Genomic DNA, 17,500 nt, shown 5'->3' with positions numbered 1-17,500 from the left:
ACACCTTAGTCGTCTTTAGAGTAGTCAGTGTACAACTTAATCGTCTTTAGAGTAGTCAGTGTACAACTTAGTCGTCTTTAGAGTAGTCAGTGTACAACTTAGTCGTCTTTAGAGTAGTCAGTGTACAACTTAGACGTCTTTAGAGTAGTCAGTGTACAACTTAGTCGTCTTTAGAGTAGTCAGTGTACAGCTTAGTCGTCTTTAGAGTAGTCAGTGTACAACTTAGTCGTCTCTAGAGTAGTCAGTGTACAACTTAGTCGTCTTTAGAGTAGTCAGTGTACAGCTTAGTCGTCTTTAGAGTAGTCAGTGTAGAGCTTAGTCGTCTTTAGAGAAGTCAGTGTACAGCTTAGTCGTCTTTAGAGTAGACCGCGTACAGCTTGTTACCTTAGACGTCTTGAGGGTAGTCAGTGTACAACTTAGTTTAGTCGGTGTACAACTTAGTCGTCTTTAGAGTAGTCAGTGTACAGCTTAGTCGTCTTTAGAGTAGTCAGTGTACAGCTTAGTCGTCTTTAGAGTAGTCCGCGTACAGCTTGTCAACTTAGACATCTTGAGGGTAGTCAGTGTACAACTTAGTTTAGTCAGTGTACAACTTAGTCGTCTTTAGAGTAGTCAGTGTGCAACTTAGACGTCTTGAGGGTAGTCAGTGTACAACTTAGTCATCTTTAGAGTAGTCAGTGTACAACTTAGTCATCTTTAGAGTAGTCAGTGTACAACTTAGTTTAGTCAGTGTGCAACTTAGTCGTCTTGAGGGTAGTCAGTGTACAACTTAGTCGTCTTTAGAGTAGTCAGTGTACAACTTAGTCGTCTTTAGAGTAGTCAGTGTACAACTTAGTCGTCTTTAGAGTAGTCAGTGTGCAACTTAGACGTCTTGAGGGTAGTCAGTGTACAACTTAGTCGTCTTTAGAGTAGTCAGTGTACAGCTTAGTCGTCTTTAGAGTAGTCAGTGTACAACTTAGTCGTCTTTAGAGTAGTCAGTGTGTTACTTAGTTTAGTCAGTGTGCAACTTAGTCGTCTTTAGAGTAGTCAGTGTACAGCTTAGTGGTCTTTAGAGTAGTCAGCGTACAGCTTAGTGGCCTTTAGAGTAGTCAGCGTACAACTTAGTCGCCTTTAGAGTAGTCAGTGTACAACTTAGTCGCCTTTAGAGTAGTCAGTGTACAACTTAGTCGCCTTTAAAGTAGTCAGTGTACAACTTAGTCACCTTTAGAGTAGTCAGTGTACATTTTAATCGTCTTTAGAGTAGTCAGTGTACAACTTAATCGTCTTTAGAGTAGTCAGTGTACAACTTAGTCACCTTTAGAGTAGTCAGTGTACAACTTAGTCGCCTTTAGAATAGTCAGTGTACATTTTAATCGTCTTTAGAGTAGTCAGTGTACAACTTAATCGTCTTTAGAGTAGTCAGTGTACAACTTAGTCACCTTTAGAGTAGTCAGTGTACAACTTAGTCGCCTTTAGAATAGTCAGTGTACATTTTAATCGTCTTTAGAGTAGTCAGTGTACAACTTAATCGTCTTTAGAGTAGTCAGTGTACAACTTAGTCGTCTTTAGAGTAGTCAGCGTACAGCTTGTCACCTTAGACGTCTTGAGTGTAGTCAGTGTACAGCTTAGTCGTCTTTAGAGTAGTCAGCATGCAGCTTGTCACCTTAGACGTCTTTAGGGTAGTCAGTGTACAACTTGTCAACTTGGCCGCCTTTATAGTAGTCAGTGTACAGCTTGTCACCTTAGTTGCTTTAGAGTAGTCAGTGTACAGCTTTTCACCTTAGTTGCCTCGAGAGTAGTCTGTGTGCAACTTGACAAAAAAACATGTGTTGAATGCGTCACATCCTCTTTGTGACGCCACGCAAATCCACTTCCTGTTGTGGTATTATTTGGCGTATGGATGGCTCTCTCTGTGTGTATGTCTGTGTTTAATGTGCAGAATTCATATCTTAGTTGCTCAGGCAGTGATGTGTTTATTCAAGTTTATGTCGGGGAATGTCGTTTTTTAATGGAGAAAGACGGTAATGTCTTGCAGGGCTTGGCGATATGACTGATGTGCTTTATTTGCTGGACTATCGAGCGCACCCACTACATTTTAAAATGTTATTTTTCCATGAATTGTAAAATACTATTTTTCCATAAATTTGAAAATATTATTTTTCCATAAATTTGACAATATTATTTTTCCATACATTTCTAAATATTATTGTTCCATAAATTTAAAAATATATATTTTTTAAATACATTTTGAAATATTATTTTTCCATAAATTTTACAATATTATTTTTCCATTAATTTCTAAATATTATTTTTTACATAAATTAAAAAATATTATTTTTAAATACATTTTGAAATATTACTTTTCCATAAATTTTACAATATTATTTTTCCATAAATTTTACAATATAATTTCCCCATAAATTTTTAAATATTGTTTTTCCATAAATTTAAAACATATTATTTTTGAGATACATTTTAAAATATTAATTTTCCATAAATTTTACAATATTATTTTTCATACATTTTTAAATATTATTTTTCCATAAATTTAAAACATATTATTTTTTAGATACATTTTAAAATATTAATTGTCCATAAATTTAAAAATATTATTTTTCCATAAATTTCTAAATATTATTTTTTCCATACATTATACAATATTATGTTTCCATACATTTCTAAATATTATTTTTCCATGAATTCAAAATTTTTCTTTTTTTAAATACATTTTGAAATATTATTTTTCCATAAATTTCTAAATATTATTTTTCCATACATTTAAAAAATATTATTTTTTAAATACATTTAAAAAATTTTACTTTTTAAATACTTTTTGAAATATTATTTTTCCATAAATTTTACAATATTATGTTTCCATGAATTTAAAAAATATTATTTCGTCGTATATTATTTTCTCATACATTTTACAATATTATTTTTCCATAAATTTCTAAATATGAATTTTCCATAAATTTAAAAAACATTATTTTTTAAATACATTTTTGAAATATTATTTTTCCATAAATGTTTTAAATATTCTTTTGGCATACATGTTTTAATATTATTTTTTAAATAAATTGTTTAATATTATTTTTCCATATATTAGCCACACTGGACTATAAGTTGCAGATATAAATGTTGTGAAATGACTTATTTACATAGAAATATTTTTTAAATACGTTAATTGTTTCCAAAAATGGTGCCTGTAACCCGGAAGTAAAACGGCCGATCAAGTAAAACAGAAGCCATTGTCATGGACCCGCTAGCTGCGCAAGCTCGCTCTCCAATCAGCTAAACGGACTCAATAACTCCACGGTGACGTTTTGGTGAATTTACCAAACTGAAACGACACAAAAAGAATTCATTAGTTAATACGACTAACACAGACACTCGTAAACGTGTTAGCATATTACCTCATGCTAGCTTGATTACACTACGATACCACGTACAAATATGCATGAAAACACGCCTACAGACATCACACATGGGACGCTTTAGTGAGTATGAATTGTTTTGAGTTTGAGTTTGAGTTTGAGTTTGAGTTTATTTCGAACATGCAAGCATACAACATGATACATCACAATTTCCAGTTTCTTTTCAACATGTTCGAAAAGGAGTAGGAAGAAGCAGAGCTTATTTAATCCTACCCCTTTTCTTTACATAACAGTTGCAAAACTTTTTGTTCACTTCCTGTTCACAATTTTTTCACAATAAACTCCATAAGTAATTACAATAAAAATAAATAAATAAATAATAGTAAGAATGTAATAATAATAATTGGTGAAGTAAGTCATATTTCATATGATGAGATAAGTAAGATTACTTTAAGAATGAATGAATGAATGGATGGATGAAATAAATTGAGAATGTTTGTCATGGTTCTTCTTCATTGTACTTTGTAAACACTTTAAGTTTGAAGAGTTTCTTGAAGTGTATCATATTAGTACATTGTTTGATTGCTTTGCTTAATCCATTCCATAATTTAATTCCACATATTGATATACTGAAGGTCTTGAGTGTTGTACGTGCAAACAAATGTTTTAAATTACGTTTTTCTCTAAGATTATATTTCTCCTCTTTTTTTGAGAAGAATTGTTGTATATTCTTGGGTAGCAGGTTATAGTTTGCTTTGTGCATAATTTTAGCTGTTTGCAAATTCACTATGTCGTGGAATTTCAGTATTTTTGATTCAATAAATAAAGGGTTTGTATGTTCTCTATATCCAACATTATGTATTATTATAACTGATCTTTTTTGTAACACCGTTAATGAATGAAGTGTACTTTTGTAATTATTTCCCCATATTTCTACACAGTAGCTCAGATATGGTAACACTAGTGAGCAGTAGAGAATATGAAGGGATTTTTGGTCTAGAACATGTTTTGCTTTATTCATTATTGACGTGTTTCTTGCAACTTTATATTGTATATTTTTTACGTGAGATTTCCAGTTCAATTTATCATCAATCATTATACCTAGAAATTTGGTTTCGTTTACTCTTTCAATTTCTATTCCGTCTATTTGTATTTGTGTTTGACTTTCTCTTCTACTGTTACCAAATAGCATTATTTTAGTTTTACTAAGATTCAACGATAGTCTGTTTTTGTCAAACCATCTTTTTAATTTGTTAATTTCTTCTGTTATTATTTGTATTATCTCCTGTGTGTTCTCTCCTGAACAAAACGCTGTTGTATCATCCGCAAATAATACTAACTTTAAATCTTTTGTAACTTTACAAATGTCATTTATATAGAGATTGAATAATTTAGGTCCTAGTATTGATCCCTGAGGTACACCACAGGATATATTTAGCGTTGTAGACGTGTGTTCGCCTAGCTTCACGTATTGTTTCCTGTTCGTTAGATAACTTCTTATCCAGTTTAAGACTAACCCTCTGATGCCATATCGTTCTAGTTTTTTGATTAAAATATTGTGATTAATTGTGTCAAATGCTTTAGTTAGATCCATAAAAACCGCTGCTGCACATTTTTTACTGATCTATTGCATTGGTAATTTCTTCTGTAATTTCAATTAAAGCCATTGAAGTTGAAACATTAGCTCTGTATCCATATTGGTTCTCTTCGAGTATTCTATTTTTATTTATGAAACTCTCTAATCTGTTATTGAACAGTTTTTCAATGATTTTAGATTTTAGTTATATTGCAAAACTTACAAATGTTACCTTGGAGTGATGAATGAAGAATTCATACGAGTGGTAACGCTATGGACGGCTGGAAGACAGCACGGCACTTTTACTTCCGGTTTAAGGCACGAAACACAAGGAAATACTGCACTTTTCAGCAAGTCTATATTACTACTATAAAAGCTGTACTCTAAGTTAGAATAAATACAAACAAGGTGCTTGCCGACTGACTGACTGTGACGTCTTGTGGTTCCCAGCACGAGCGCACACACTCTGGCGAGCGGCCCTTCCAGTGCTCGCACTGCAGCAAGAGCTTCACGCACTCGTCCAACCTGCAGCTGCACCTGCGCACGCACTCGCCGCAGAAGGACTTCAAGTGTCCGCACTGCGACAAGGCCTTCGTCATGCACTCCTACCTGCAGCGGCACATCCGGACGCACGCCGCCCCGCCCCGCCGCGACGGCGTGGCGGTCAGCGCCAGCGTGGGCGGCGTCACGACCGCCACCACGCTCCTCAACCCCATCACCCTGGAGAGCACGGGGTGCAGCGGGAGTCTGATCGTGTCCCAGCCGGCGCTCAACATCCCTCCGAACACCTCCCAGAACTACTTCATGATCCAGACCTCCAGCGGTCTGCAGCTCATCCCGCTGTCGGCGGCGCCACCGCCGCCGCCCCCGCCGCCTCCGACTCCGCCGCAGAACTTCCTGCTGCTGCAGTGTCCGTCCGCCGGCGGCTCTCAGTCCAGTCTGATCCTGATCCCGACTTCCGGGAACGCTCCGCCGGAGCCGGCGGCCGTGCCGGTGCTGCAGGCGCTCAACAACCAGCACTACGTGATCGCCAGCGATAACAAGAGTCCCGTTGCCGTGCCGACGCACAGCATCCCAGCCAACTCGCTACTCCGCCGGCCCATATTGGGGAAGCGCAAGCACATAGCGAGAGGCCGGCGCGGGCGCAAGCCGAAGTCGTCGCTTCAGAAAAGCGCGGTGGAGAGTGCGCCTCCGGCGGCTCCGCTCCCGCGCCGCCCCGAGAACACGGCGCAGGCGGTGCCGGCGAGGACCGAGAAGCAGTTCGTGTTGTGCTTTGAAAAGGAAGGACGCGCAAAAGAGGGGGCGGACGTCGGCGAGGGAGGCCAGTCGTACGTGCTGCGCTTCCAGGAAGACCACGCCTCCTCCTCGGAGGCGGCGGCGGCGGCGGACGGGAAGCTGGTGCTGCAGTTCCAGACGGACGCCCAGGAATGTGCGGCGGACAAGGCCTCGGGAGGCAAAGAAGGCGTGATGTCGCTCCTGCAAGAGTGGGGCGGAGACAAGCCGGCCGAGGACCACGCGGGCGAGGCGGAGGGCGGCCAAGGCGGCGGGTCCTTCGTCTTGCATTTCCACGCCGAGGACCAGGAGAGCGACCGCTCGCCGGGGGGCTTCCGCCCGGACGGCGGCGCCGAGAGCCAGGGCGTGATGTTCCAGGTGGGCGACGAGAGCAAGGACGCCGAGGAGGGCCTGCGGATGATCGCCCTGATAGAGCGCGAGGGCGACGCCGAGGACGAGGACGCGGCGGGCGGCGACGCCGGCGCCAGGAGCATCTTCCAGCTGGAAGGCGGGGAGGAAATAGTCATCATCGAAGTGAGCACCAGCAGCTTGATGGAGAGAGCCGTCGACTCCTCGCAGAGCGAGCTCCCAAACCAAGTTAAGGAGAAGTCGGCGAAGGAAAAGGACGACTCGGAGGAGCGCACAGGAAGTGAAGCTTTACCTCAAACATGCACTTCTCTGACCAACTGAAATATCCTCACTATTGTGGGCTGCGAGTGTTAGCACTTTACTTTCACTTTCACATTCTGATGCACGCATGCAGTCGGAAGTCAACTCTTGGAACGCCTCGGTGCCACATTTTAGAATGTTATACATTCAAGGAGGCGGGGCTTGAACCTTTTCAATAGGCGCTGATATTAGCTGACATGACATGAATAAATATGCTTTTGTCAATACGTCAATGGTCATATTTGTTCATATTAGCATAATAAATCTCATTCATTCCTGTTTTGTTATTTTGTTGTCACTGCTGGATCCCTTTGCGCATGCGTCAAAAAGTAGCGGTTGTTTTAACAAAATATATTTTTTTACACAACAGTTCGCCAATAAGCTGGATTACTAAAAAAAAAATAGAATAACATTTATCCATCCACATCGTTCATTATTTAAATTTTTAAGATGCCCTTTATAATCTTTACTTGGCACCCACAATGCATTGCGAAACGCGAGTCCATTGTCGTAACTAAATGAACTTGCTTTTTAAAAGTACTCAATTTTTCAAAAAATAATTTGTAATATTATGGTATTTTTCAACAAAAAAAATTCGGACTCAATGGTCAGATGTGTTCATATTTGTTCATATTAGCATAATAAATCGCAATGATTTTATGGTCTGTTATTTTGTTGTCACTGCTGGATCCATGTGCGCATGCGCAAAAAAAGCAGCGGTTTCGTCACAGTTTTGAACAAAAAATTATTATTTTTTTACACAACGGTTCGCCAATAAGCTGAATTTAAAAATTAAAAAAAATAGAATAACATTTATCCATTCTCATCGTTCATTTGTACATTTTTCAACTGCCCTTTAAAAATTTTAATTGGCACCCACAATGCATTGCGAAACACAAGTCCATTGACGTAACTAAATAAACTTGCTTTCGTAAATAGAAGTACTCCATTTTTCAAAAATAATGTGTAATATTATGGTATTCAAAAAAAAAATGTGAAAGATGTGTTGTTCATATTAGCATAATACATTTCAATGGGACGCTGGATCTCTTTGCGCATGCGCCAAAAAGCAGCAGGTGTTACCTCCCTGACGGCAGTTTTAACAAACTATATTTTGCCAACAAACTGAAGTATTTAAAAAAAAAATAGAATAACATTAATCCATCCACATCGTTCATTATTCACATTTTTAAGCTGCCCTTTATAATCTTTACTTGGCACCCACAATGCATTGCGAAACGCGAGTCCATTGTCGAAACTAAATAAACTTGCTTTTCATGCACATAATTAAAAGTACTCCATTTTTTACAAATGATTTGGAGCATTATGGTATTTTTCAAAAAAAAAAAATCGGAATCAATGGTCAGATGTGTTCATATTTGTTCATATTAGCGTAATAAATCTCAATGATTTGATGGTCTTCTGTTGTCACTGCTCCATACATGTGCGCATGCGCAAAAAGGCAGCGGTTGTTACGTCACAGTTTTAACAAAAAAAATTTTTTTTTTACACAACAGTTTGCCAATAAACTGAAGTATATAAAAAAAATAGAATAACATTTTTCCATCCACATCGTTCATTAGTACATTTTTTAAGCTGCCCTTTATAATCTTTAATTGGCACCCACAATGCATTGCGAAACACGAGTCCATTGACGCAACTAACTAAACTTGCTTTTCACGCACATAATTAAAATTACTCCATTTTTTCACAAATGACTTGTATCATTATGGTATTTTTCTAAAAATAAAAATAAAATAAACATTTCGGACTCAAGAGACGTAAAATAAAGTGTTATGTTTGCGCATGCGTACAGATCAGGTGTCCCAGCAAATTGGGCCGCGAGAGCTATTCCCGTACCGAGTTGTGCGTAAACTACGTACCAAACCCGCCGTAGGCCGCCATGTGCTCGGAGTAAACTGCGTAGTTCGTACCAAGAATAGCTCATTTACGACCGAACAACTGCGGCCGTTTAATCGAACGTGCCGAGCCAAAAAAGCCAACATTTGAACATTTTGTCGACATATTTGACGGTGTCACGGAGAAGCCGGTAAGCATGTTTGCTCTGCGTGATGACGGACGTGTGAGCGCCGTTTCTGGCCTTAGATTTGGACGTTATTGCTTGTTGTTCGCCAAGAAGACCTCCAACTCTGATTCATGTGCGACAGCAATGAATATTTTCAGCTCATTAATTAGTCTTATTATTAATAATTATAATGATCTAAACTATCTCGCATTCAATTGCGTCATTTAGTGCTCTTTATTTCTCCCATTATAGTTCGGTATGATACCTTCCACATTTGAACCGATACAGTACCAATTAACGGTACCTGGGAATCGATACCTGCACTCGACGGTACCAATTTTCGCTACTTTTGTGTGTGTTGGTAAACATTTAAATATTATATACATTTAAATATTGAAAATCTGTTACAAAATATTAAAGTACTTAGTTTTTACATTCATTAAAAAAAATAAAACATTTATTGTGAAAGCTATATACTTATTGGTGATCTATATTGCCAAAAAAATAAGATATCGGTCATTATTAAAGTGTTAATTGTTTATTAATCAAATAAAATGTTTTAATGTAACATTTATTGTGAGCTGACAATAAGCAGGTGTTATTTATATTATGGTACTATCTATCTATCTATCTTACATAGCAGACTTTGCATGCAGTTGCAATTCCAAGGCATTAGATGGCAGTAGTGTGTAGAGTACATAGTCAGGAAGTAGTCTTTGTCATTAAGTTCAAATGTGTCTGTCTTGTCTTTTGTGGAGTCCCACAAAGTGTTTACACTGTAAGTGTTGTACCTACTACAACAAACGGCAAGTAAACAGTTTATGTTAGACAACAAGTAAACATTTTGTCCATGGTAAACAAGTAAACATTGTGTCTAACAACAAGTAAATATTGTTTATGTTTGACAACAAGTAATTATTGTGTTCATAGTAAACTTTGTGTCTAACAACAAGTAAACATTGTGTCTAACAACAAGTGAACATTGTTTTTGTTCAACAAAAAGTAAACATTGTTTATGTTAGACAACAAGTAAACATTTTGTCTAACAACAAGTAAACATTGTGTTTATGTTAAACAACAAGTAAACATTGTTTATGTTAGACAACAAGTAAACATTTTGTCCATGGTAAACAAGTAAATATTGTTTATGTTTGACAACAAGTAATTATTGTGTTCCTAGTAAACATTGTGTCTAACAACAAGTAAACATTGTGTCTAACAACAAGTAAACATTGTTTTTGTTCAACAAAAAGTAAACATTGTTTTTGTTAGACAACAAGTAAACATTTTTTCTAAGAACAAGTAAACATTGTGTTTATGTTAAACAACAAGTAAACATTGTGTTTTTGTTAAACAACAAGTAAACATTGTTTATGTTAGACAACAAGTAAACATTGTGTCTAACAACAAGTAAACATTGTGTTTATATTAAACAAAAAGTAAACATGGTTTATGTTATACAGCAAGTAAACATTGTGTTTATGGTAAACAAGTAAACATTGTGTCTAACAACAAGTAAACATTGTTTATGTTAGACAACAAGTAAATATTGTGTTTATGGTAAACAAGTAAACATTGTGTCTAACAACAAGTAAACATTGTTTTTATGTTAAACAACAAGTAAACATTGTTTGTTAGACAACAAGTAAACATTGTGTCTAACAACAAGTAAACATTGTTTTTATGTTAAACAACAAGTAAACATTGTTTATGTTAGACAACAAGTAAACATTTTGTTTATAGTAAACATTGTGTCTAACAACAAGTAAACAGTGTGACTATGTTAAACAACAAGTAAACATTGTTTATGTTAGACAACAAGTAAACATTTTGTTCATGGTAAACAAGTAAACATTGTGTCCAACAACAAGTAAACAGTAAACAATGTTTACTTGTTGTTTAACATAAACATTATACAACAAGTAAACATTGTTTATGTTTGACAACAAGTAAACACTGAGTCTAACAACAAGTAAACATTGTGTCTAACAACAAGTAAACATTGTTTATGTTAGACAACAAGAAGGGAATAAGCGGTAGAAAATGGATGGATGGAACAAGTAAACATTTTGTTCATGGTAAACAGGTAAACATTGTGTCTAACAACAAGTAAACATTGTTTATGTTAGACAACAAGAAGGGAATAAGCGGTAGAAAATGGATGGATGGAACAAGTAAACATTTTGTTCATGGTAAACAAGTAAACATTGTGTCTAACAACAAGTAAACATTGTTTATGTTAGACAACAAGTAAACATTTTGTTCATGGTAAACAAGTAAACATTGTGTCTATCAACAAGTAAACATTGTTTATGTTAGACAACAAGTAAACATTTTGTTCATGGTAAACAAGTAAACATTGTGTCTAACAACAAGTAAACATTGTGTCTAACAACAAGTAAACAATGTGTTTATGTTAAACAACAAGTAAACATTGTTTATGTTTGACAACAAGTAAACATTGTGTCTAACAACAAGTAAACATTGTGTTTATGTTTGACAACAAGTAAACATTGTGTCTAACAACAAGTAAACAGTGTGTTTATGTTAAACAACAAGTAAACATTGTTTATGTTTGACAACAAGTAAACATTGTGTCTAACAACAAGTAAACAGTGTGTTTATGTTAAACAACAAGTAAACATTGTTTATGTTAGACAACAAGTAAACATTTTGTCCATGGTAAACAAGTAACATTGTGTCTAACAACAAGTAAACATTGGGTTTATGTTCAACAACAAGTAAACATTGTTTATGTTAGACAACATGTAAACATTGTGTTTATGTTAGGCAACAAGTAAACATTGGGTTTATGTTAAACAACAAGTAAACATTGTGTCTAACATCAAGTAAACATTGTTTATGTTAGATAACAAGTAAACATTGTGTTTATGTTAAACAACAAGTAAACATTGTGTCTAACAACAAGTAAACATTGTTTATGTTAGACAACAAGTAAACATTGTGTTTATGTTAAACAACAAGTAAACATTGTGTCTAACAACAAGTAAACATTGTGTTTATGTAAGACAACAAGTAAACATTGTGTTTATGTTTAACAACAAGTAAACATTGTTCATGTTAGACAACAAGTAAACATTGTTTATGTTAGACAACAAGTAAACATTGTGTTTATGTTAAACAACAAGTAAACATTGTGTCTAACAACAAGTAAACATTGTGTCCAACAACAAGTAAACATTGTTTATGTTAGACAACAAGTAAACATTTTGTCCATGGTAAACAAGTAAACATTGTTTCTAACAACAAGTAAACATTGGGTTTATGTTAAACAACAAGTAAACATTGTTTATGTTAGACAACATGTAAACATTGTGTTTATGTTAGGCAACATGTAAACATTGTGTTTATGTTAAACAAGTAAACATTGTGTCTAACATCAAGTAAACATTGTTTATGTTAGATAACAAGTAAACATTGTGTTTATGTTAAACAACAAGTAAACATTGTGTCTAACAACAAGTAAATATTGTTTATGTTAGACAACAAGTAAACATTGTGTTTATGTTAAACAACAAGTAAACATTGTGTCTAACAACAAGTAAACATTGTGTTTATGTAAGACAACAAGTAAACATTGTGTTTATGTTTAACAACAAGTAAACATTGTTCATGTTAGACAACAACTAAACATTGTTTATGTTAGACAACAAGTAAACATTGTGTTTATGTTAAACAACAAGTAAACATTGTGTCTAATAACAAGTAAACATTGTGTCCAACAAGTAAACATTGTGTTTATGTTAGACAACAAGTAAACATTGTGTTTACGTTTAACAACAGGTAAACATTGTTTATGTTAGACAACAAGTAAACATTGTTTATGTTAGACAACAAGTAAACATTGTTTATGTTAGACAACAAGTTAACATTGTGTTTATGTTAAACAACAAGTAAACATTGTTTGTTAGACAACAAGTAAACATTTTGTCCATGGTAAACAAGTATACATTGTGTTTATGTTTACTAACAAGTAAACATTGTTTATGTTAGACAACAAGTAAACATTGTTTATGTTAGACAACAAGTAAACATTGTTTATGTTAGACAACAAGTAAACATTGTGTTTATGTTAAACAACAAGTAAACATTGTGTTTATGTTAAACAACAAGTAATCATTGTTTGTTAGACAACAAGTAAACATTTTGTCCATGGTAAACAAGTATACATTGTGTTTATGTTTATTAACAAGTAAACATTGTTTATGTTAGACAACAAGTAAACATTTTGTCCATGGTAAACAAGTAAACATTGTGTTTATGTTTAACAACAAGTAAATATTGTTTGTTAGACAACAAGTAAACATTGTGTCTAACAACAAGTAAACATTGTGTTTATGTCTAACAACAAGTAAACATTGTGTTTATGTCTAACAAGTAAACATTGTGTTTATGTCTAACAAGTAAACATTGTGTTTATGTCTAACAACAAGTAAACATTGTGTTTATGTCTAACAACAAGTAAACATTGTGTTTATGTCTAACAAGTAAACATTGTGTTTATGTCTAACAACAAGTAAACATTGTGTTTATGTCTAACAACAAGTAAACATTGTGTTTATGTCTAACAAGTAAACATTGTGTTTATGTCTAACAACAAGTAAACATTGTGTTTATCTCTAACAACATGTAAACATTGTGTTTATGTCTAACAACATGTAAACATTGTGTTTATGTCTAACAACATGTAAACAATATAATTAGACTCAGACATAGACAAACTTTAATGATCCACAAGAGAAATTGTTCCACACAGTAGCTCAGTTACCAAGGATGGAAAGGGTAAGGATGGAAAGGATAATGTACACAAGGGCACAAAAAGAGGGTGCAAACAAAAGGTATAAAGTAAACTAAAAATGTACCATAGTAGCAAAATAAAATATAACATATATGTAATATTTACATATTATATATACACAGCATAATAATATATACTGTATATTATAAGCAGGTGTTATATAGCAGACTTTGCATGCAGTTGCAATTCCAAGGCATTAGATGGCAGTAGTGTGTAGACTACATAGTCAGGAAGTAGTCTTTGTCATTAAGTTCAAACGTGTCTGTCTTGTCTTTTGTGGAGTCCCACAAAGTGTTTACACTGTAAGTGTTGTACTACAACTAACGGCAAGTAAACAGTTTATGTTAAACAACAATTAAACTGTTGTTTAATACCCAGCAATGTTTACTTGCCGGGTGTTGTGGCCAAACAGATCCATTTTTGTTTCATCTGACCACAGAAGGTCTTATCTTTGTCCATGTGATGTCAGATGAAACAAAAATGGAGCTGTTTGGCCACAATACCCAGCAATATGTTTGGAGGAGAAAAGGTGAGGCCTTTAATGCCAGGAACACCATGCCTACCGTCAAGCATGGTGGTGGTAGTATTATGTTCTGGGCCTGTTTTGCTGCCAATGGAACTGCTGCTTTACAGAGAAGGAGGATTACCTCCAAATTCTTCAGGGCAAGCTAAAATCCTCAGCCCAGAGGTTGGGTCTTGGGCGCAGTTGGGTGTTCCAACAGGACAATGACCCCAAACACACGTCAAAAGTGGTAAAGGAATGGCTAAATCAGGCTAGAATGAAGGTTTTAGAATGGCCTTCCCAAAGTCCTGACTTAAAGGTGTGGACAATGCTGAAGAAACAAGTCAGTGTCAGAAAACATTGCTGTATGTATACTTTTGACCCACATTTCCAGTAGACCCATAATAAATTCATAAAAGAAGCAAACTTCCTGAATGTTTTTTTGTGACCAACAAGTAGCAGAGTTGTAGAAATGACTGGAAACTCAAGACAGCCATGACATGAGGTTCTTTACAAGTGTAAAGAACTTTTGACCACGACTGTAGACCACTGACCGCAGTATCCGACAGGGAGCTCCCCAGTCGCACAAACTGGGGGCCTGTCAGACCAGTCATCCGTGATCCAGGAGACAATGGATGAACTGGCAACTCATCTCGGATGGCGACGAGTCCGCCTACAGGAGAGAGGTGGACCGGCAGCCTCAACAACCTGGAGCTGAACGCCCAGAAAACAGTGGAGATGATCTTGGACTTCAGGAAAGTCAAACCCCCACCATTCCCCCTCACCCGGAGTGACTCTCCCACCCCCGTTTCCATCGTGGGCACCACCATCACCCAGGACCTCAAGTGGGAGCCGACCCTCAGCTCCCTCATCAAGAAGGCCCAGCAGAGGATGAACTTCCTGCGGCAGCTGAGGAAACTGAAGGTGCCGACCGAGATGCTGGTGAAGTTCTACTCGGCCATCATCGAGTCCCTCATCAAGAAGGCCCAGCAGAGGATGAACTTCCTGCGGCAGCTGAAGAAACTGAAGGTGCCGACCGAGATGCTGGTGAAGTTCTACTCAGCCATCTTTGAGTCCCTCATCAAGAAGGCCCAGCAAAGGATGAACTTCCTGCGGCAGCTGAGGAAACTGAAGGTGCCGACCGAGATGCTGGTGCAGTTCTACTCGGCCATCATCGAGTCCCTCATCAAGAAGGCCCAGCAGAGCATGTACTTCCTGCGGCAGCTGAAGAAACTGAAGGTGCCGACCGAGATGCTGGTGCAGTTCTACTCGGCCATCTTCGAGTCCCTCATCAAGAAGGCCCAGCAGAGGATGAACTTCCTGCGGCAGCTGAGGAAACTGAAGGTGCCGACCGAGATGCTGGTGCAGTTCTACTCGGCCATCATCGAGTCCCTCATCAAGAAGGCCCAGCAGAGGATGTACTTCCTGCGGCAGCTGAAGAAACTGAAAGTGCCGACCGAGATGCTGGTGCAGTTCTACTCGGCCATCTTCGAGTCCCTCATCAAGAAGGCCCAGCAGAGGATGAACTTCCTGCGGCAGCTGAAGAAACTGAAGGTGCCGACCGAGATGCTGGTGCAGTTCTACTCGGCCATCATCGAGTCCCTCATCAAGAAGGCCCAGCAGAGGATGTACTTCCTGCGGCAGCTGAAGAAACTGAAAGTGCCGACCGAGATGCTGGTGCAGTTCTACTCGGCCATCTTCGAGTCCCTCATCAAGAAGGCCCAGCAGAGGATGAACTTCCTGCGGCAGCTGAGGAAACTGAAAGTGCAGACAGAGATGCTGGCGCAGTTCTACACAGCCATCTACGAGTCCCTCATCAAGAAGGCCCAGCAGAGGATGTACTTCCTGCGGCAGCTGAAGAAACTGAAAGTGCCGACCGAGATGCTTGTGCAGTTCTACTCGGCCATCTTCGAGTCCCTCATCAAGAAGGCCCAGCAGAGGATGTACTTCCTGCGGCAGCTGAAGAAACTGAAAGTGCCGACCGAGATGCTGGTGCAGTTCTACTCGGCCATCTTCGAGTCCCTCATCAAGAAGGCCCAGCAGAGGATGTACTTCCTGCGGCAGCTGAAGAAACTGAAAGTGCCGACCGAGATGCTGGTGCAGTTCTACTCGGCCATCTTCGAGTCCCTCATCAAGAAGGCCCAGCAGAGGATGTACTTCCTGCGGCAGCTGAAGAAACTGAAAGTGCCGACCGAGATGCTGGTGCAGTTCTACTCGGCCATCTTTGAGTCCCTCATCAAGAAGGCCCAGCAGAGGATGTACTTCCTGCGGCAGCTGAAGAAACTGAAAGTGCCGACCGAGATGCTGGTGCAGTTCTACTCGGCCATCTTCGAGTCCCTCATCAAGAAGGCCCAGCAGAGGATGAACTTCCTGCGGCAGCTGAGGAAACTGAAAGTGCCGACCGTGATGCTGGTGCAGTCCTACTCGGCCATCATTGAGTCCGTCCTCACCTGCTCCATCGCCATGTGGTTCCCCGGCACCAAAGTCCGGAACAAGCATCGACGGCAGCGCATGGTACAGTACGTGCCGCTGAGAAGGTGATTGGCTGCAAACTCCTACCCCTCCGGGACCTGTTCTCCTCCAGGACCAGGAGGCGTGTGGGTCGGATCACAGCTGACTCTTCTCACCCTAGACACAAACTATCCTCCCTTCTCCTCCAGGCAGGAGACTACGGTCCATCCAGACCCAGACCTCCCGCCACCTGAACAGTTTTTTCCCCTCGGCCATCAGGCACATGATAATAAAAACCCTGGACACAAACTATTCTCCCCTCAGGCAGGTGACTACGGTCCATCCAGACCCACACCTCCCACCACCTAAACAGTTTTTTTTCCCCTCAGCCATCAGGCACATGATAATAAAAACTCTTCTGATTCTTCCGATTCTGAACCAAACAACAATTGTGTTGATGTTGTCCAGGTGTTGCTGGACAACATCAAGATGGGGAAGCTGGACCCGGAGGAAGTGACGATGAGGAGGATGAAGGAGGACGACATCGAGACGGTGAAAGCTCTCGTCAAGGTGAGTGCGACAAGACGAGGCCGCACGAGTGCCGCCTGCGGGGATGTCACGGTGTGGTTTGTGCAGGAAGGCTGCGAAGGCTCCGAGAACCGCCTCATCCTTCACGTCCTCACCCGGCCGCTGTGTCTTTTCCTCCTGGCCGTGGTCTCCTCCGCCCTGCGCTGCCTGCTCCACTCCTTCGTCCTGGCCCTCAGCACACCCGTGCTGCTGCTCACCATCTACCTGAAGATCACCCTGCCACGCTCCACGGGGGTCCTGGGCAGCA

General features: G+C 38.7%; 2 protein-coding genes across 7 annotated transcripts in view; both read left to right on the top strand.

The window, feature by feature from the left end:
* znf628 (zinc finger protein 628) overlaps window positions 1-7,094 on the top strand; it is a 52,020-nt gene extending 44,926 nt beyond the window's left edge. For all 6 annotated transcript variants that reach the window (XM_062062572.1, XM_062062577.1, XM_062062576.1 and 3 more), the window contains one exon: window positions 5,377-7,094. In XM_062062572.1, coding sequence (XP_061918556.1) covers window positions 5,377-6,888 — 1,512 coding nt within the window. In that variant the 3' untranslated portion in view covers window positions 6,889-7,094. The remainder of the gene's footprint in view (window positions 1-5,376) is intronic.
* Window positions 7,095-8,638: 1,544 nt separating this feature from the next.
* Window positions 8,639-17,500, top strand: part of nat14 (N-acetyltransferase 14 (GCN5-related, putative)) — a 10,143-nt gene continuing 1,281 nt past the window's right edge. Inside the window, exons 1-3 of the mRNA XM_062062568.1 lie at window positions 8,639-8,917; window positions 17,134-17,235; window positions 17,302-17,500. The exon at window positions 17,302-17,500 is cut by the window's right edge and continues 1,281 nt beyond it. Of these exons, the coding sequence (XP_061918552.1) occupies window positions 17,155-17,235; window positions 17,302-17,500 (280 nt within the window). The 5' untranslated portion in view covers window positions 8,639-8,917; window positions 17,134-17,154. The remainder of the gene's footprint in view (window positions 8,918-17,133; window positions 17,236-17,301) is intronic.

This window comes from Entelurus aequoreus, linkage group LG11, assembly GCF_033978785.1.
Source record: "Entelurus aequoreus isolate RoL-2023_Sb linkage group LG11, RoL_Eaeq_v1.1, whole genome shotgun sequence".
NCBI lineage: Eukaryota > Metazoa > Chordata > Actinopteri > Syngnathiformes > Syngnathidae > Entelurus > Entelurus aequoreus.
The sequence above is the reverse complement of the archived record's forward strand: the minus strand, read 5'-3'. Positions and strand labels throughout refer to the sequence as shown.